This window comes from Vitis riparia, chromosome 5 (genome assembly GCF_004353265.1).
Source record: "Vitis riparia cultivar Riparia Gloire de Montpellier isolate 1030 chromosome 5, EGFV_Vit.rip_1.0, whole genome shotgun sequence".
Lineage (NCBI taxonomy): Eukaryota > Viridiplantae > Streptophyta > Magnoliopsida > Vitales > Vitaceae > Vitis > Vitis riparia.
Window position 1 is genome coordinate 16,376,043 of NC_048435.1, and position 21,023 is coordinate 16,397,065.

General features: G+C 41.3%; 1 protein-coding gene across 1 annotated transcript in view; it reads right to left on the bottom strand.

Annotated features, from left to right (window-relative positions):
* Nucleotides 1–1,352: 1,352 nt before the first annotated feature.
* LOC117914606 (probable glucan 1,3-alpha-glucosidase) overlaps nt 1,353–21,023 on the bottom strand; it is a 34,501-nt gene continuing 14,830 nt past the window's right edge. The window contains exons 4-6 of the mRNA XM_034830000.1: nt 15,143–15,353; nt 14,799–15,005; nt 1,353–1,953 (exon numbers count right to left, since the gene is read on the bottom strand). Of these exons, the coding sequence (XP_034685891.1) occupies nt 1,588–1,953; nt 14,799–15,005; nt 15,143–15,353 (784 nt within the window). The 3' untranslated portion in view covers nt 1,353–1,587. The remainder of the gene's footprint in view (nt 1,954–14,798; nt 15,006–15,142; nt 15,354–21,023) is intronic.

A 21,023-nucleotide genomic window follows, 5' to 3' on the forward strand; every position in this document is an offset into this window, starting at 1 on the left:
ATGATATCTCATATGTTTGAAACAGTATATCCCTTTAAAGGTAATCTTAAGATGTTGAGAACATTCACCTCATTAGATTATGAATATCAATTCATAGGGTATTTGCATGTAGTTGTTAATAAGTCACAAACCCAAGTTTTATATCTCAATTTAACATCATAGGATACTAGAAATGCACTTGACTCTCTAGAGTAGGATGTTGAATTAAGTTCAAAATTGGATTCTAAAGAAGCTACTATTTTTCTATAAATCCCAATAGTCTTCACTCGAGCTTATATTCTTTAGTGACGTATTGTTTGAGGATATTTGAGTTTTTTTTATTCATATGGGTGAACAAGGGTATTTTGGTAAATATATGAGATTGCACAAAAGCTAATGAATAACCTTTCTCATTTAAGCTAACTAATTAATTATATCTTAATAAATCTAATTAATTAAATAGGATCATGCGCAAGATGATTAAGAGGATGTTTGGTAATCAATGTTAGAAATGATTAGATTTTTTTTTTCTAATAATAAAATAGAAAATATATATATTTTTTAATTATCATATATTTTAAATTCAAGCTAATGATAGCAGGATGCTTGTTTACAAAAACAAAATATGTTTTCCAACAAAAAAAAATTCTATTAAGTAGTAAAATGCCATGAGAGGAGAGAGAACAGGAATCAAACACAAGATGATTAACATGTCTAAGTTAAGACCAAGTTAGCAAGCAACGGTAACATTTTGAAAATTACTTTCTAAAAATCCAATTTACAATTTTGTTTATTTTGTTTTATAAATGACAATTTATTGAATGTAGTAAACATCTAATACATATAGGAAAAGTACAATTTTGTTTATATACAAATATTATCCATTTTTTTTTATTAAATATGTTTGATTTTAAGCAAGTACTCATAAAAAAAACACCAAATATGATTCAAATTAATGAAGAACTTACATAAAATAAGTAAAATAAATTCTAAAAAAATATATAAAAATTAATTATTAAGTTAAATTATTATTATTATTATTATTATTTTATCATTCTTCATTTTTTTCTTTTTCCTTTTATTTTTTATTTTTTTATCTCTATTTTCTCTCCCTAATTTGTCGGAAAACATTGAGGAAAATGTATTTATGGTAAAAGGGGCATCCACAAATGCCTTAGAAGGGAAAAGCAGCTGCCAAACTCACTCTGAAACCGACCTTCACACCAACTTCAGAAAATTTGATGTCATGGAGACAAATTTTCTTTCAAAAATGAAACCAAACTGCTTTCATATGTAAAAGATGGCAAATTCAAGGATAAATGTGTTTATTTTTATCATCCAAGCAATCTAAAAGATGAAATCTAACAGCAGCATTCACCTACCAAAAATTTCCATTCATTAAAAGAAAAGCAAACTGCAGAAAACAAGGCTTCTTTGCCTGCACAATGTTGTAAAGTGGTGTGTTCCAATTTTATAAATAACCCCATTTCAAAGAAAATGGGTATGTCCCACCCAGATCAGGAAACAAATCTAATTTTTCAAGTTTGTAACAACATCCTAACAGTGGAGAGATCAGTTTCCAGGAAGATGTTCAACAAACTAAACCTATTACAAAATTTTTATAGTCCAATCATCTGCAACTGGAACATTAGGTCTGCGGATGGTTAGAACAGGCGCACTCTTCCCTCTTCGAAGCCAAAGTGGCCCAAGTTCAATTTCAGCCTTTCGATTTGAGGGTTCAATGAGGGCATTTTTTGGTCCAGAAGAGTGGCCCAGGACTATAATCCTCTCAATGACGCATGCTGATGAAAATAGGGTTCTACCGGCATTGGGCACCAAGCTTGAAGATGTAAGCTTACCATCTGAGAACACAAAGTGGCGATGGATGTAGGCCCCCTGCTTAAATTCAAAGCTTTTGCCATCGTCAATATAGAGTTCTCCTTCAGCCGCATGAGAACTGTTTAGAGCTATTACCTGTAACAGATGAACAGTGAGAGAAAACATATGGTAAGCTTGAGAGTTATTTTGATGCCATAGAGAAAACTACAATTTCATCTTCATCAATGGAGAGCAGGATGTAGAAACAATAAAAATAAGCAACAAAACAGGGAATAAATAATACATGCAACCAAGTGTAAAGGACCAAATGAGAGGATTATCAGGATCATTCTTTATCAACTCAATCTGAACAGAACTAACAGCAATTCCAAATAAAAGTTCAGTGCAAGATTCTTTGGAAAATCCCTCATCAGGGCTGCCCAAGCATGCAATTAAATCAGATATATTGTCAAAACTGCATACAGCCAACATATTGAACTTTATGGAGATAAAGAATGTGTCCACCACTTGATACCAATCTATGTCCTTGGGATGGACCTTAAGTTCATTTTTTTTTTTTTTTGATAGATAACCACAAATATATTAAAGGGCAAAGGCCACAAAACATACAGGGAGTATACAAATTAGCCTAAAACAAAAGCACAGAAAACAAGCACCCTTACCCCCCCTTAAGTGGCCGCTAGCCACTCCAAAAAGCCTAAGAGTGAAGAGGACTCCTCTCCAATATACACCCTAGCCCAACTCCACAAGGTACATACAAAAGAATTTTTGAGTTTCTGTATATGTAACACCCCTCTCTTAAAAATTAATCTATTCCTCTCCTTCCATACCGTCCAAAAAATACACAATGGTATAGAATTCCAATTTTTTTTTCCTTTTTTTCCCCACAAAGGAGCCCCTCCAACTGAATAACGCCTCTTTCACTGACTCTGGGAACACCCACTGAACCCCAACAAGGGCAAAGACGATTTCCCAAAGGGCCCTTACCACTATACAATGTAAAAGAATGTGATTTACATTTTCCTCTTCACAACCACACAAAAAACAGCGGTTAGGAAGCTGCCAACCCCTTTTTTGTAGCCTATCCAAGGTGAGAATCTTCCCCCACGCGGCTTCCCAAGCAAAAAAGGCCGCTTTGGTTGGGACCTTGTCCACCCAAACGCATTTAGCCGGAAAGGTGCATGCATTGATAACAGCCAGCACGTTGTAGGCAACCTTAACCCCATATTTGCCATGAACCCCCCCCCTTCCCAAAGCACAGTGTCCTCCTCTGAAGTTATCCTGAAGTCCCTGAGCATATTAAGCAATCCTCTAATCAAATCCAGCTCCCAATCATTAAAGTCTCTATGAAATCTAAGATTCCAACCTCCTTGACCCATGCTTGGGTCCCACATCTCATTGACCGTTGCATTCCTGTGGACTGCCAACTCAAAAAGCTGGGGGAAAGAGTGGGACAGCACCGCATTGCCACACCACTGGTCAGTCCAGAATTTAACTCTAGTCCCTTTCCCCACCTTAAACTTTAGGCTATGTTTGGTTCCCGGAAAATTTGAGGGAAAATGCGAGGGAAAGAAAATACAAAGGAAAAGTAGAAGGAAAATAAAAAAATAGATTAAAAGTTGATAAATTATTTTTTTTGTTACTTCAAACTCATTTTATTTATTTTAACTCATCAATATAAAGATTAAATAATTTAAAAATACATAAGTTTTTAATTAGTTTTAATTATATTTGATTTTCTTTGATATTTTTCATAGGACAACCAAACATGAGAAAATCATTTTCCTTAGCATTTTTTTACTTTCCTTTGTACTTTCCGGGAACCAAACATAGCTTTATGTTATCCCAGCACCACTTAGCTTCCTTCAAAATCTCCTTCCAAACCCCCACTCCATAAGTGTAACGGGCTTCTTTAGTTCTCCACCCAAACTCTTCCTGACCATATTTCACCCCAATCACCAACTTCCAGAGATTATCCTTTTCAACGGCAAATCTCCATAGCCATTTACCCAACAACGCTTTGTTCAGGGGATCAATCTTCCGAATGCCAAGGTCACCCTTCTCCTTTGAGTGCACACCACCTCCCATTTAATTAAATGGACTTTCCTCTCCAAGCTTCCCCCTCCCCAAAGAAAATCTCTTTGTAGTTTTTCGAGTCTATTTGCAACACTCTTAGGCATTCGAATGAGGGACATATTGTAAATAGGCAAGCTGGCCATAGTGCTCTTGATTAAGGTGATACGCCCTCCCTTCGAAATATATTGTCTTTTCCATTGAGCTAATCTTTTCCTCATTCTCTCTTCCACCCCATCCCACATAGAGACACCCCATCCCACATAGAGACAGCTTTGTGGTGAGCTCCAAGGGACAGCCCCAAGTAAATAGTGGGCAGCAATCCCACTTTACAACCAAGCTCCATAGCCATTTCCTCAATATCTTCCACCTCACCAACCGGAATTAAGACACTTTTATCTAGATTAATTCTGAGACCGGAAGCCGCCTCAAACCAAACCAAAATCCAGCTTAGAGCGGAAAGTTGCTCTTTCCTAGCTTCACAAAAGATGATTGTATCATCAAGAGGAAAAAGGTCATGGGAGAGAGAGAGCGAGCGCGACAGCGTGCGAGCTCGTGAGGCCGGAAAAAGGAGAGATGATGTCGGCGAGGGAGATGAAGATAAGGATGGGTCCCGAAGAAGGCGAAAGGGGAGCAGATTCGCAGTAGAGTCTAAGGTGTTTGAGCTAGAACTGTTAGAGAGAAAAGGAAAATCCCAAATATTTATAGAGGAAAGCAAAGGGGGAGTCTCGTCTTGGGTTAGAATGGGTGTGGAGAGCTTAGGGTTCCTTATGGAGGGCCTAAACTTCTGTATAAGGGACGAGAAGGAAGATAAATGGGTGAAGGAATGGAAGGAACAGGGGAGATCCTTCTCTCTGATGCGAAGTGCAAACAAAGCGGGTTGCTTCCTCAGGTTAGGGGTAACTGATTTGGAACGAAAACAATATTGTATCTTCATCCCAAAAGGCAGAGGAGGAAAAAAGGGATGGATTGAAATGGCGGAAAATTTACAGACTCTGTGCAGGTCGCTCCATAGGAAGAACAATACGCAAAAAGAAAAGGTAGGGGGAAACATGGATGTGAAGAGAACGTTTGCGGAAGTGGTGAGAAGGCCGATTTGCAGAGTTGCAGTGAAGGTGAGAAGGGAGGAAACTATAGGACTGTTACAGAAATTGGGTCATTGTGCTGTGGCGAATTGGGAGGATAGGTCAGGGGGAAAAGATGACCTAGCGAAGGTGGGGCAAATCTGGGCAAAGTCGTGGAATCTAAAGGGTAATTTAGGGCTGGCTAAGCTGGATAAGGAAAGAGTGTTGCTGGAATTTGAAAATGTGGAGGAGGCCAGACGTGTTGTTTCCTTTGGGAACCACACGATGGAAGGAAGCCAGGTACGGCTGGAATATTGGAGTCCAAAGAGCGGGTGTCGGACAGAGGAGGAAGAGAGAAAGGAAGCCTGGGTGAGGATAGTTGGGCTTCCAATCTCGCTCTGGAATCAAGAAATATTGAAGAAAGTGGGGGACGAATGTGGAGGGTTCATCGCAGTCGATGAACAGACGAAGCTGATGGGTGAACTCCAATGGGCCAGAATCTTGGTGCGACTGAGAGGAGATTTTAGACCGAGCATTCTGGAAATTGAAACGGAGGAGGAGATTTACGTGGTGTCTCTATGGTGGGAGTGCTGGCCGGTGATAAAGAGAAAGCGCAGAACCGAAGATAGCCGTCGGAGCAGTGAGGTTAGGGGTGAGGAGACGCCACGCGCGGGGCAGCGCGTGATGAAGGAGTGGGTGAGCGTGAGGCCCGAGGTGCAGAACCCGTCAGGTGATGGGATGGACGTGCAGGGGGAGGGGCCGGGTCGGGTCGAGGTCTGCCCAGATCTAAACCCGACATCAAGGACTTGGGCCTCAAATGCCAAGTTTCATTTTTTAAACTCATGTGTGGGCCCAAAGTTGAGCGGGCCCATGGACTTGAAAAAGAAAGGGGTGGCTGTAAGTGAGCTTGGCCCAGATACAGGCCCGCCACTTAGAAAGGGTGTTGTGGGCTGCTTCACTAAAGGCCCAGTTTTGCCTTTAATCAGTCCGTCAGACGCAGGCCCAAGTGGGACTAAGGGCTGCTCCCAACAGTACGAGTCTGGTGGTAATCAAAGAGAGAGCCCAAGCTCGCCAGTAGCCCAAGAGGAGATGGGCTCCCTGCTGCAGTGTCTCATTCCCAGACACCTTCACGCACCAGAGCCATTCGTTGCGATGGAGTCTGAAGAAACAAGGAAGATACAAGGTGGGGTCAGACTGACAGAGACGGATAGGGCGCTCGAAGAGGAAGTAATGAGGTATGGAATGGGGTTTAGCTCTTGGGGGAAAAGGGATCTAGGGGATCCTCATCTCAATTTTTTTAATTTTGATCGGACTCCGGAGGGGGAGTTTTTCGATCATTCTGGGGATTTGGGTGAGGCAGGTCGGGCTGATAATTCAATGTGGCTTACAGTGTATGAGGCAAGTAATGAAAGGATGAATGGCTGCAAGGAAGTGGGACTATCCAGTAGTGATAAAGGCAGGGGAATGAATGGGGTTGGGGACATATATGATGTTCAAATTGAAAGAAAGGAATTGGAGGACAAATGGGAAGAGAGTGGCTTGGCGAGGTTCAGCCAGTTCCTGGGATTCCCCACGGAGGGGTTGGAGAAGGAAATACTGAATTTTTTGACCAAGATCAGAAAAAGACGGGAGAAAATTCATAGCAAAGAGCTACTGGAAAAGTCTAAATTTGAAAGGGAGCTAAGAAGGCTGGAATGCTCCGTAAATTATGAGGGGGGGTTGAAACAGAAAGGCTCGGTTCAGGGCAAAGGGCGCCAAATTGTGATTGTCCAATGAAGGTGAAAATCCTGAGCTGGAATGTAAGGGGAGCTAATGATAGCTCCAAAAGAAAAGTGATTAAGACTTTCATAAGAAATCAGAGGGTGGACCTAATTTGTATTCAGGAAACAAAAATGCAAGCTATGACGGATAGCATAGCAAGAAGTCTAGGTTCTGGGAGATTCCTTGATTGGAAAGCTGTGAATGCGGAGGGGGCCTCGGGAGGAATCTTTATATGTTGGGATAAGAGGACTTTGGACATTATAGATTGGGAGGAGGGTCAGTTCACGTTATCTTGCAGATTTCGGAATGTTGAAAATGGGAATGTCTGGGTGTTTACGGGAGTTTATGGCCCGTTTGCTAAAGTGGAAAGGGATGCGTTATGGGAAGAATTTGGGGCAATTAGAGGGCTGTGGGAAGAGCCCTGGTGTGTAGGGGGGGATTTTAACATTACTTTGTTTCCAAGGGAAAGGAGTAGCCAAAGGAGAATTAGCCCAGCAATGAGGAAATTTGCTGAAACAGTGAATGATCTTGGGCTGGTGGATCTTCCTCTTCAGGGGGGAGAATGCACTTGGAATGGGGGCCAAAATAATCAGAACTGGGCACGTTTGGACAGATTCCTAGTGACTCCTTGTTGGATAGATCAGTTCAGTGGGATTAATCAATGTAGACTGCCCCGTCCGGTTTCAGACCACTTTCCAATAATGTTAGTGGGGGGTGGGATAAGACGTGGGCCGACTCCATTCAGATTTGAAAACATGTGGCTTAAGGCTGAAGGCTTTAAAGAGTTGGTGCGCAGCTGGTGGCAAGAAATTGAAGTAAGGGGCAGTGGTAGTTACAAGTTGGCTACCAAGATGAAGGAAATAAAAAAGAAGCTGAAAGTCTGGAATAGGGAAGTCTTCGGTAAGCTGGAGAGTAATAAATCTGAAGCCTTGCAGCAGGTGGAATTCTGGGATAGGGAGGAGGAGGAGAGAGTTTTGACTGTGGAGGAAACAGAGCTGAAGAAAGCGGCAAAAGAAAATTACAGAAAATGGGTGATAATGGAGGAAACACACTGGAGACAGCTCTCAAGGGAAATATGGCTAAAGGAGGGGGATAGAAACACGGGGTTCTTTCATCGTATGGCAAGTGCTCACCGTAGAAATAATTCTCTGGAGAGAATTAAGATCAATGGGGAATGGTTTCTAGAGGAGCAGGAAATTAGGGAAGGAATTGCTAATGCGTTTAAAAATTTTCTATCAGAAGATTCGGGGTGGAAGGCGGATATTGGGAGAATTCAGCTTGAGCAGATCAGCCATCAAGAGGCTGAAAACCTGGAAAGGCCCTTTTCAGAGGAAGAAATTCATGCGGCCCTGATGGAGATGAATGGGGACAAAGCCCCTGGCCCGGATGGATTTACTCTGGCCTTTTGGCAAAGCTGTTGGGAGTTTATCAAGGAGGAGATCATAGAAATGTTCAAGGAATTCTACGAACATGGCTCTTTCCTAAAGAGCCTTAACAATACTTTCTTGGTGTTGATTCCCAAGAAGAGTGGGGCTGAGGACTTAGGAGACTTTAGACCCATTAGTCTCCTGGGGGGGTTGTACAAGTTATTGGCTAAAGTGCTAGCTAACAGACTGAAGACAGTGGTTGGAAAGGTGGTATCTACTTCTCAGAATGCCTTTGTGAGGGGAAGACAAATCCTTGACGCCTCCTTAATTGCAAATGAAGTGATAGACTCGTGGCAGAAACGAAAAGAAAAGGGTCTAATATGTAAGCTGGATATAGAAAAAGCCTATGATAGTATCAACTGGAAATTTCTGTTGAAGGTGTTGCAAAAAATGGGCTTTGGGTCAAAGTGGGTGGGGTGGATGTGGAGCTGCTTATCTTCAGCCAAATTTTCAGTGTTGGTTAATGGTGTGCCTGCAGGTTTCTTCCCCAGCACTAAAGGGCTTAGACAAGGAGACCCCCTGTCTCCTTATCTCTTTGTTATGGGGATGGAAGTGTTAGATGTCCTTATGAGGAGAGCTGTGGAGGGGGGCTTCTTATCAGGGTGTAATATAAGGGGTGGCAGGGAATCCTCTCTGATTATCTCTCATTTGTTCTTTGCTGACGATACAATTATTTTCTGTGAGCCCAGAAAGGAGCATCTAACCCACTTAAGTTGGATCTTATTCTGGTTTGAAGCGGCGTCAGGCCTAAGGATTAATCTAGCCAAGAGTGAAATCATTCCAGTTGGAGAAGTGGTGGAGATGGAGGAGTTGGCTGTTGAGCTAGGCTGCAGGGTGGGGTCCTTACCTTCTCAGTACTTGGGTCTTCCCTTAGGGGCTCCTAATAAAGCGCCCTATATGTGGGATGGGGTGGAAGAGAGAGTCAGGAGGAGACTAACTCTTTGGAAACGACAATATATCTCTAAAGGGGGAAGAGTTACTCTAATAAAGAGTACTTTGGCTAGCATGCCAATCTACCAAATGTCCATTTTTAGAATGCCCAAGATTGTTGCTAGAAGGCTTGAGAAAGTGCAAAGGGATTTCTTGTGGGGAAGGGGAAATATGGAGGGGAAAATTCATTTGGTTAATTGGGAGGTGGTTTGCACAGACAAGGACAAAGGTGGGCTAGGCCTTAGGAAGCTAGCCATGTTGAACAAAGCTTTGCTTGGTAAGTGGATATGGAGATTTGCTTGTGACAAAGATAATCTTTGGAAACAAGTGATCAAGGTGAAGTATGGGCAGGAGGAGTTTGGGTGGAGGCCTAAGAAGGCTAATGGGGCAGTGGGTGTAGGGGTTTGGAAAGAGATTTGGAAAGAGTCAGATTGGTGCTGGAATAACATGACTTTCAGAGTAGGGAAGGGCAACAAGATCAGATTTTGGACAGATGTGTGGTGTACAGAGTCAGCGCTGTCCCATTGTTTCCCTCATCTCTTTGGTATGACGGTGCAAAGGAATGCAACGGTTGAGGAAATGTGGGATCAAAATTCGGGGCAAGGAAATTGGAATCTAAACTTTGTGAGGGATTTCAATGATTGGGAGATGGAGTTGGTTGGGGATTTTCTGCATATATTAAGGGGTCACAGGCCCTCTCTGGAGGAAGATTCAGTCCTATGGAGGAAAGGAAAAAGAGGTCAGTTCAGGGTCAAGGAAGCGTATAGCTTGCTGGCGAGGTCTGCTGATACAGATTTCCCTTCTAGGAACATTTGGGTGGCACGGGTGCCTACTAAAGTTGCTTTTTTTGCGTGGGAGGCGACTTGGGGGAAAGTGCTTACTTTGGATAGACTTCAAAGAAGAGGGCTTCACCTTCCAAATCGTTGTTTCCTATGTGGTTGTGAGGAAGAAAGTGTAAATCATATCCTTATTCATTGTACAGTGGTTAGAGCTCTATGGGATATTGTTTTTGGTTTAGTTGATGTGAAATGGGTTTTTCCAGAAAGTGTAAAGGAGGTCTTAGCTAGCTGGAGGGGCTTGATTGTGGGAAAGAAAAGGAAAAAGATTTGGGACGCCATTCCGTTGTGTATTTTTTGGACGGTGTGGAAGGAGAGGAATAGATTAGCTTTTAGGGGAGGTGTGTTAAATGTGCAGAGGTTAAAGAATTTTTTTGTTTGTAATCTATGGAGTTGGGCCAAATTGTATGTAGGTGAGGAGGCGTTCTCCCTTATAGGGTTCCTGGAGTGGATAGCCTCCAGTTAAAGGGAGGTGATTCTTTTGTTCTTGTTGGTGTTTTTTGAGGCCTTAGCTGCCTTGTATACTTCCTGTATACCTTGTGGCGTTGTGCCTTTTGAATGAATATCCTTTAATTATCAAAAAAAAAAAAAAAAAAAGATGATTGTATCATCAGCAAAAAGATGATGTGAAACTATCATCTCCTCTTCCCCTCTCCCCTGAATTCTACAGCTTGACAAGAAGCCCCCATCAACCGCCCTTCTAATCAGATTACTCAGCACTTCCATGCCCAACACAAAGAGATACGGGGAAAGAGGATCTCCTTGCCTCAGCCCCTTGGAATTCGAGAAGAAGCCAGCCGACACCCCATTGATCATGACTAAAAATTTGGCGGTTGAGATGCACCACCAAATCCACTTCATCCACCACGACCCAAAGCCCTTTTTAAACATAACTTTCATAAGAAAATTCCAATTAATGCTGTCATAGGCTTTTTCAATGTCCAATTTGCAAATCAACCCTTTCTCGTTCCTTTTGTGCTAGAAATCAATCACCTCATTGGCAATAAGAGACGCATCCAAAATCTGTTTGCCCCTCACAAAGGCATTTTGGTCCCCGGAAACCACCTTATCTAACACCTTCTTTAGCTTATTCGCCAACACCTTAGCCAAGAGCTTGTACAAACTCCCTAACAAACTGATTGGCCGGAAATCACCCAAGTCTTCAGCCCCTCTTTTCTTGGGAATGAGGACTAAGAAAGTGGAATTGAGGCTTTTGGCAAAAGAACACTGGTCATAGAATTCTCTAAACAAGTCCATAATCTCCTCCTTCACTAGCTCCCCCAGCTTGATTGCCAAAAAGCAACTGTGAAGCCATCTGGGCCAAGAGCTTTATCACCATTCATATCCATTAGGGCAACGTAAATTTCCTCTTTAGTAAATGGCATCTCCAAGACATCAGCTTCACGGGAATTGAGGCGATTAAGGTGCAACCCCTCAATATCCGCCCTCTAGCCTAGTTCTTCTAGCAATAACTGCTGAAAAGCACTCACTATCCCCTCCCTCACCTCCTGGTCCTCAGTCATCCAAACTCCATTAATTTTAATTCTATCCAGAGAATTATTCCTTCGGTGAGCATTTGCCATCCTATGGAAAAATCCAGTGTTTCTATCTCCCTCCTTAAGCCACAATTCCCTTGACAATTGTCTCCAGTGGGTCTCTTCCATTAAGACCCATTTTTTAAAGGAATCCTTGGCTTCTTTTTTCAGCTCAGTTTCTCCTTCAGACAAGCTCCTTTCCCTTTCCACCCCGTCCCAAAACTCCACTTGTTGAAGGGCTGAGTTCTTATTGGTTTCCAGCCTACCAAACACTTCCCTTAAGTTCAATTCAATGCCACATATTGCAACAATCTCGATAGCACAGGAACATTAAAATTTCACAAAGGTTCTCTCGAATAAATGAGAAAAATAAAACCATCTAAACTTCTGCATTCATGTCAACTGCTGCCCTCTTGATGGGGACAAACTTTGATGCCTTTTTTCCTTTCCCTCTCTTTTGAATGAGAAACTATACTTGTATGAGTATAAAGTAAATGAAGATTTACAAGAAGGATTAAAAGTCCTTCAGAAATGAAAATATATGTGGACATAATAAAACTAGAGTAACACATAGCTCCTCATAGAAAAAACCACTCAAGCTTCCAAATCCAAAAGTAGAGGTGAAGGACTAGTCCACAAAATTCAAGGGGGAATGAAATGCCTAAAATAGTCAACTAAGAAAATGGCTCCTCCCATGGTCAGCCTATCAACTTCTTGATTTTCCAATCTTGACTTCTAAGAGAAATTGTAGCCCTAAACTCCAGAGAGATCCACAATTATCAATATCTCATGTTCATATTTCCACGACCCTCTCCACCTATTTGTGGGTTTCTTTATTGAAATAGCATTATTTTAGAAAAATTATTTTTAAAAACAGCATTTCATTAATTTTTGCAATAAAAAAAAATACAGCACTTTTAAAATTGTCTTTTCTAAAAATGATTTTTTCAAAATGGGGTTTTAGTATAAGCACAATTTATAAATTTATATTGAAATCACTTTTCAAAAAACAATTTTGATGTGAATATTAAGTGTTGTATTTTCAGAAATGGATTTGTAACTACCATTTTTTTAGATTTATTTAAAAAAAAAAACACACACACACATGTAATTGTACCAAAAAATCTCTGTTTGCCAGCCAAGAAAGAACTGTCACCCAATCTCCGTACACCATAAAATTGAAGGTACTTAACTCTCTTGTCAGTTTCAAACTACTTAGTACCGCTAATATCTCTAACTCACCAGCTAGTACAAAGGCTACTACATAAGAAAAAGCTTGGATCATCTCACATATATGGTCTTGCACTAAACCACCAATCTCCATTTGAACAAAGTGCCCAGGGAGCATAATCTAAGTTGAGTTTTAGGATACCTACCAGTGGAGTCCACTCAACCTGAAACACTCACGTATGTGAGGAGCAGAGTGATATCAAATCTAGTAAAAGTAATCCCAAGTGAAACAACAGAAAACCTTCTTGGTAGCTAAATCCAAAGAGATGAAAACATAGATATCCTTCAACAAAATTAACCACTAATTTCGTCGTATAATCCTTGCATTCCTCTTTATGAAGACTCCTACGATGAGGCAGATTATTTGTATTAATCTTACTGTTAGCCACCAACCAAGGAAAAGACCTGAAATTGTGAGAACTTTTGGATTTCCGAAAGAGCTTACCTTGAGAAAAGAGAGGGAGAGTACTAATTTTAATAAGACTCAAAAAAAGAAAAAAAAAAAAAAAAAGACAGAGAAGAGAGATAGAGAGAGATTTTGAGGAAAGGATTGTTAGAGCCTAATGTTCAACACGCCTCATCAAGACTGGAAGAAAAGAGACAAAATAATCTGCAAGGATAATAGGATCCATGGAAGAACCCTAATTCTTAGTATACCATGTCTCATCAAGAATGGAAGAGGAGAGAAACAATTTGCAAGGACAACAAAATGGAATTTCTCAATCTATATGAACTAAACAATGAGAAGACCCTCATTCTAAAAAGGGAACAAGAATGGGAAAAGAGGCAGCCTAAGGGCTGGTCACCCCCTCTCAAGAGGGAAGACTCATCGAGGCAGAAGGTAAGCTTTTCCCAAAGCCATATATAATAAATCAATGTCAGGGTAGGAAGTTAGCTTGATGGGGCAGTACACTTTTTTCTAAAATTTTTACTTTACGTGCAATGCATTGCTACACCTCCATATGTAACATGGGCCATGCAAGATTAATTTGGTGCTCTAAAGGAAAAGGAAGGGCCTGTACTTTCAATTTATTGTGGGGAATTAATTGTTCTTAAAATAAAAAATAAACATCTTCATTCATTAAATGATAACACAATGGTGTTATGTACACCTCATTCAAAATTATGGAAGTACAACTCCCTAGTTGCTTGTGAAGCTTATACAATAGTACTAGTACCTTTAGTAATTCACATCACTCTAAAGGTTGTGTCAACCCAACCTAAAGGTAGAGGAAGATTTTGTTGTTGTTATGTATTAGGTGTCCAATAGGGAGAGAGGTGCATGGAAGTTGCTCCACAAAATTCTAATAGGTGGGATGCTCCTTCTCTAAGGTTTCCTTGTTCAGCTAATCAATTTGTAAACCAATTAGCCAAGTAAGGAGCAAAAACACTTGGTTCCTTTGATTGTTGATTTTTTTCCACCCTAAGTTTAAAGAGCTTTTACAGTGTGTACATTGTTTTTTCTGCCTATAGTCTCGGCACATATTGTTAGTCTTTGTGCGGCGGTATACTTTTTCTACTTTCTGATTGGTAATTGTACATCTTGGAAGGACTGCTCATCCTTTGTATCTACCATTGAACAAAATGAATGTGTTTGTTTCTGTATGCTAACCATGAATTTAGATAGCATTGACATGATCAATGTCAAAAACCCATACATCCAATGTCATTTGTGCTACAGACAGTTATGCAGAGATTTCTAATATAAAAACTGCAAATTGACATATTGACACATCAGTGATATCTTGGATATGTTGACAAAATTATTAAAAAATTCAAGGTATTTTCAAGATGTCAAATATTTGAAATAGATCTAATGGAGCGTCAACTTAATATTTACAACATCTTTTGTACTCATAAACCCTTTCCTCCACCTAAAAGTCGCTACCTTATCTCAAGGACATTTGGAATTAGCTATTTATTTTTTGGTTTTTAAAGCAGTGTCTTGGGGCCTAAAGCCCAGTAGGATAGAAAAGTGGGAATTCAAATCCCTCAAAGCAAAGACCACAAATATAGAAATAAAAATTGAGTATGACAGGGTTGGAACATATGCACACCCATATTTCAGATAGTCAGATGCTGCAGCATATTTATAGAAGGGTCACTTCAGCATCAAATACTCACCAGAGTGTAAGGATCATTTGCCATCTGGGTAGAGCTTCGTCGATACCGGTCTTTCCTTGGTATGATGGTTCCAGCCCTTTGAAAAGCAGGAATAGTCTCTTCTGAAACCTCTAACTTGTGTGTCATACCTCCTTTGTAGATAATTCCAGTTCTCAGGTCATACCAAGACTGTCCCCCTGGCAAATACACTGATGCATGCTTCACTTGCTGGTTGAAAAGAATTTAATTTATGTATCAGTTTAAGAAACACAGGATTACAACGAAGAAAGTGCAAGAGGGAAACAAGCCAAAAAAAATGAAAGCAAAACAAACCAAAACAAGTAAAAATTATGTTCCAAGAGCACCTCAGTATAGATCCCTTGCACCAAAAGACTGTTCCCAACCATGAAAGCTTCGTCATTGCTGAAAGTAGCTTTGTCAGAAGGGAACTCCATCCAAAGTGGACGCATAACTGGAACACCACTTGTGTTGGCCTCTCTGAATAATGTGTAAAAATATGGGAGCAGTGCATATCGAGTGTGAATGGCATCCCTCATAAGTTCCGTATTTCGCTCCCTAGAATCAATACAAAGCACATGCTTACCACTGATTTTACAATATCGAAAATAGATCTCAACACTAAAGAGATTGTAATTGATGGTTAAAATGTACAAGGTGACAATTCAATGCCGCTTATAGTGTCAACTTTATTCAGTTCCTCTGGTTGTATAAACAACTGATTATATACATCAGTCATGAAACAGATGTTTCATCCAATGCTTAAACCAGGTGCTCAATTATATTCAATTGGTAATACTCAAATGAAGCACCTGTGAACAAGACAGAACTTATATCTGAAGAGAGTGTCAGAGCCTATGTGATACTATAAGTTAATGAGCACCAGTTACCATTTAAGGTAGTAAATCTCCCTAGCAATTTATCACTTTTCACTGTCAACTTCTATACAGTATTCTCTTTGATGGACAGTAAAACATAACATGTACTACCTTCTTGATAAAACTTTTTTTTTTTTTTTTTTTGATCAGAAACGAAGAGAAATATATTAATAGAAGGAAAGATACATGAGAAAGAAAGAAAAAAGAAACAAAAGAAACCACAAGAAGGATGAGAGGTCCTTCCTACACAAACTGATCAGCATAAAATCCCCCAACATTAGCTAAAAACAAAGAGAAACCCCCAAACTCAAACTTTTGAAGAGCAAACCTCACTCCAGTTGAGTTGTAACACATTTAAAGGAACTCCTCTAAAAGCTGCAGAACAAGAAGCCCAAAGAGAGGAATAGAACAAAATCAAATCCCATAACGTCTCTTCCGATCTCCCCTTATCCTCAAAAATCCTATTGTTTCGCTCTTGCCACACTATCCAAACCAAAGTGAGGCAAGCAACTTGCCAAAGAGTCTTGCCTCTTAAGGAGTTCCCCAAGCCTTTAAAAGCAATAACCAACATGTCCACAAACCTCCTTGGAGGGACCCAAACCAGCCCAACTAGCTTGAACAGCTTGTTCCAGAGCCCAATGGTAACAGGACAATGAAGAAAAAGGTGATCAATCGACTCCCCATTTCCCTTGCAAAGAATGCACCATTGAGGACAAAGGGACTTGTAAGGTCTTCTCAACTGCAACTTGTCATTGGTGTTCACCTTCCCATGAGCTACTAACCAAGCGAGGGCCTTAACCTTTGATGGGGCTTTTGAACTCCACAAAAACTTCGCCGGAAGGAACAAAATAGGATTAGAAACTTTTGACAAGGCCAAGAAAAAAGATTTCACTGAAAACAGGCCTGATGAAGACAAAGACCACACTCTATAATCAGCCAAAGAAGGAGAGAAACGCACTGAACTGAGGGAGGACATTAATCTCTGAAGGAGATCAATTTCAGAGTCGGTAAGATTGCGGCGAAAATTTAAATTCCAAGCCAATGGAAAGGAATTGCCAAGGACATTTGAAATAGTGAGGTTTTTCACAGAAATAACTCTATAAAGATCAGCAAATTGCGAGCACAAAGATTGGTTACCCCACCAAAGATCTTCCCAAAAGCGAATTCTCTCCCCTATTGCCCATCACTAGACGAACAAAAGGGGAAAATTCCTGGAAAACTTGAGCAATAGCCTTCCAAGGACATCTGTGTGACCATCTAACCACCATGTTGGCGTCCCATCCATTAGGATGTGTCCCATATATACTCACTATAACCTTGTGCCAAAGACCACTCCTTTCTCTAGGGAACCTCCAAAGCCATTTCCCTAAGAGAGCAATATTTCTCAGAGAAATCTTCCCAAAACCCAAACCTCCCAACTCCTTTGGTCTGCTAACAACCTCCCATCTGACAAGATGATCTTTCTTCCCTTCCCCTGCCCCAGACCACAGGAAATTCCTTTGCATCTTCTCAATCTTTGAAGCAATTGAAGCTGGGATTTTAAATAGGGAGAGGAAGTAACTAGGGATGTGAGACAAACACGACTGAATTAAAGTAATCCTCCCTCCCAAAGACAAATAGGCCTTTTTCCAACCATCCAACCTTCTCGAAATTCTCTCAACCACTGGGTCCCAAAAGCCTATTGTCTTTGGGTTCCCTCCCAAAGGAAGACCTAAATAAGATAAAGGCCACTCAGACACTTTGCAATCAAAAACCGAAGCCAGACAAGACAATAGCTCCTGCCTAGTGTTAATACCAACCATGGTGCTTTTCTCTAAGTTGATTTTTAAACCAGAAACTTGCCCGAAAACCAAAAGGATAATCTTGAGGTTTTGAAGATGTTCCAAAGAGGCTTTAGAGAAAAAGATAGTGTCATCTGCAAACTGTAACAAAGACACTCTTGTCCTATCCCTCCCCACAGAAAAACCCTCAGTAATCCCAGTTTCCTCTGCTCTGAACAACAATCTACTTAGAACATCTGCCACTAAAGTAAAAAGGAAAGGAGAGAGAGGGTCTCCTTGTCTCAAACCTCTAGAAGCCTTAACCCAACCCTTTGCATTCCCATTAACTAGGATTGCAAAACTAGAAGAAGACAAACAGCCCCTTATCCATGATCTCCATTTCTGGCTGAACCCCTTTCTTTGAAGCACATGATCTAAGAAGCCCCAATCTACATGATCATAGGCCTTCTCAAAATCGATTTTGAAAACAATTCCTTCCTCCCCTGACCTTCTTTTCTCATCCACCACTTCATTGGCTATCAACACAGCATCTAGAATGTGTCTCCCTTCCACAAAGGCTCCTTGAGAACCAGATATTGTCTCATGAAGAACTTTGCGTAAACGCCCAGATAAGACCTTAGCAATTATCTTATACAAACTTGTAACCAAGCTAATTGGTCTATAATCTGAGATTTTAAAAGTTTGACTTCTCTTAGGCACCAAAGCAATGAAGGTCGCATTTGTACTTTGGTTTATTACCCCATTGGTGTGGAACTCAATAAACACCCTCATAAGATCCTCTTTTATCACATCCCAACACTCTTGATAAACTGCAATAGTAAAACCATCAGGACCAGGGGCCTTTTCCTTATTTAATTGGAAAACTGCCATGCGAACCTCCTCTTCAGTAAAAGGCCTATCCAGCCAAACTCCACTTCTCTAGAAATAGGGACCCAGTCTATTCCTTCAATCCTCCAAGACTCACCTACCGGTTTGGAATAAAGATTCCCAAAGAAATTAACAATCTCCTCAGAAATAACCTCAATGCTGTTCAAAGTCTCCCCCCTCTCAGAAATCAGAGACTTAATGAACTTCCTACTTCTCCTTCCTGTGGCCACTCTATGAAAGAATTTAGAGTTACAATCCCCTTCTTTAATCCACTTAACCCTAGATTTTTGTCTCCATTGAACCTCTTCCTTTAATAACACATCCTCTAACTCTCTTCTTCTTAAGGTCCTTTCTAACACCAGGTCAAGATTCAAATTCCCTTCTTGTTCAATTAGATCAATTCTACCTAAGTCCGTCAGAATGAGCTTCTTTCTCTCTTTTAAATCACCAAAGGCCATTATATTCCACTCTTTCAACTTTGACTTAACAAACTTTAATTTCCTCATAAACTTGTGACCTTCCCACCCTTCACCCGTACATTCTTGCCACCAAACTCTAAACTTCTCCTTAAACTCTGGATGGAGCAACCACATATTCTCAAACCTAAAAGGAGTCGGACCCCACTTCAAAGGATTTGTTTCCAAACAAATAGGGCTATGGTCAGATGTCCATCTAGGAAGCGCCTCTTGAAAACTTTGAGAGAAAAAGGAATCCCACTCAGAAGAAAACAAGAACCTATCCAATCTCTTACAAATAGGATCAACTTGCATATTTGACCATGTAAAAGCCGCATTCCTTAGAGGGGGGTCAAGCAAGCCACACTCCCTTATAAACTCATCAAAACACCTCATGTTGAAAGTTAATCTGGTCCCACCCAATTTCTCAGATATCCTCCTAATAACATTAAAATCCCCTCCTACACACCACCTTGGGGATGTTAGACCATATAGGTCTTGAAGCTCCAACCAAAAGTCCTTCCTCCACAACGGATTAATCGGGCCATACACTGAAGTTAACCAAAAAGATCCTTCCTCACCAGAGTTAAACTTCACAGTTACAGAAAAGGATCCTAACACCTTCTCTGTACACTCAAACTTACTAGAATCCCACAATATCACAATTCCCCCTGAGGCCCCACAGGCTGGAAGAGCAGCCCACTCCAAACTCTTGCCTTTCCAAACACTACTCATAAACCTCCTGTCCCAAGTTTCCCTCTTTGTTTCCTGAAGCATCACAATATCTGGATTGTGAGTACTTAAAAACCTTCTAACAGTCCTCCTTTTCTTCTTGGATCCTAATCCTCTCGTATTCCAGCTTAAAATCTTCATATAAACCAAAAAAACCCAGAACAACCAGCATCCAAACCTAATCCTCTCCTCGGTTTCCAGAAGCATTTCTCCTTTTCCTTCTGGAATAAACCTTGTCCGCAAGAGAATTACTCTGGTTTTCTTCTCCCGCATCTTTTCCATTTTCTCTGACTATTCTGATCCTCAAACTCTCCAAAACCGACTGAACCTTGACCATATTTCCAGGCGTGAGTCCCTCAACCTGAAAACCTTCCGAAGGGATGGGAGGTTCTGGGTTTGGGGACGGAGCCTTCCCTGAGGCACAAAGCTTCTCTCGGCTACTTAGAGCATCCTTAGATAAAGGACAGTCTTCAGAATTTCGGTTAGAGGTTTCTAGAGGAAACTCCACTCCTTCAGAACGGGACACGCCAACATGACGACTGGGATCAACAACAGCAAATTTCGGAAAGGGACTACTCTGAGAGACAGGGCTTGATTCCAAAGGAATCGGAGAAAAAGCCTGACATCGAGAAGGAAGAACCGAAGAAACAAGGGATTCGGAGAAAATATTTGGATTAAAAGCCCCAGCCAAAGGAAGACCCTTCTCAGAGAAAGCTAAGGAAGGAGGACAACCTTTTTTACCCAGTTGCAAGGCGAGATCCCTTCGTCTCCCTCTGTCCCCCCGGTGATGTGTCGGGATTTTTCTGAAACAGGAGAAAGGGCGCCCTTCTTGAATTCTGATCTACCCCACATAAAGCCTCGATTTGCTTTCGGTGCGTCATCCCCATCTAGGTTGCTCTTTGGGTCAAAAGACGTCACCTTTAGGCTCGGCGGCCAACTCCTCGCCTTGCGTCTTCCGATAACTGATTTACCTTCTAGCTTTGCTGACTCTTGAGAAGTGTTACGGCAACACCTCCTTTGCAGAGGTTCCTGATCGCTGAAGCTTTGAAGACGAAGGCGTTGCTGGGCCATCGTTAGAAGACCCTGCTTCAGTTTCGTGGACTGGACCCGCCCCGCAAAAGGCCCAATATTCTTCTCCTCAAAATGGGCCCTAGCAAAACGCCTTTAAAAATGGCTTCTGGATTTGTTGGCCCGTCAACACTTCCCGCCGTTGGGCCCAAACAGTTCTTCCCCCTTCCTTTCACCACTTTAGCAGCTGAATTTGAAGCTGAAGACTGAGCACGAAAGCGCTGACGAGGCCTCCAGAACTCATTATCCCTAGCAGTAGCTCGTAGCCCTTCAACGTTCTTTGGCCTCTGGTAGACGCAACCTTCCGCTGACGTAACTTCGTCCTTGCTGCGATTTGACTCTGGCCTGAGAAGAGCGTCTTCTTCAGTTCTCCGATGACGGAAACTGCAACCGTAAATGACCAAGCTCCATCTTCCACCTCTAGCAACGCTGGTAGCACGACATTTG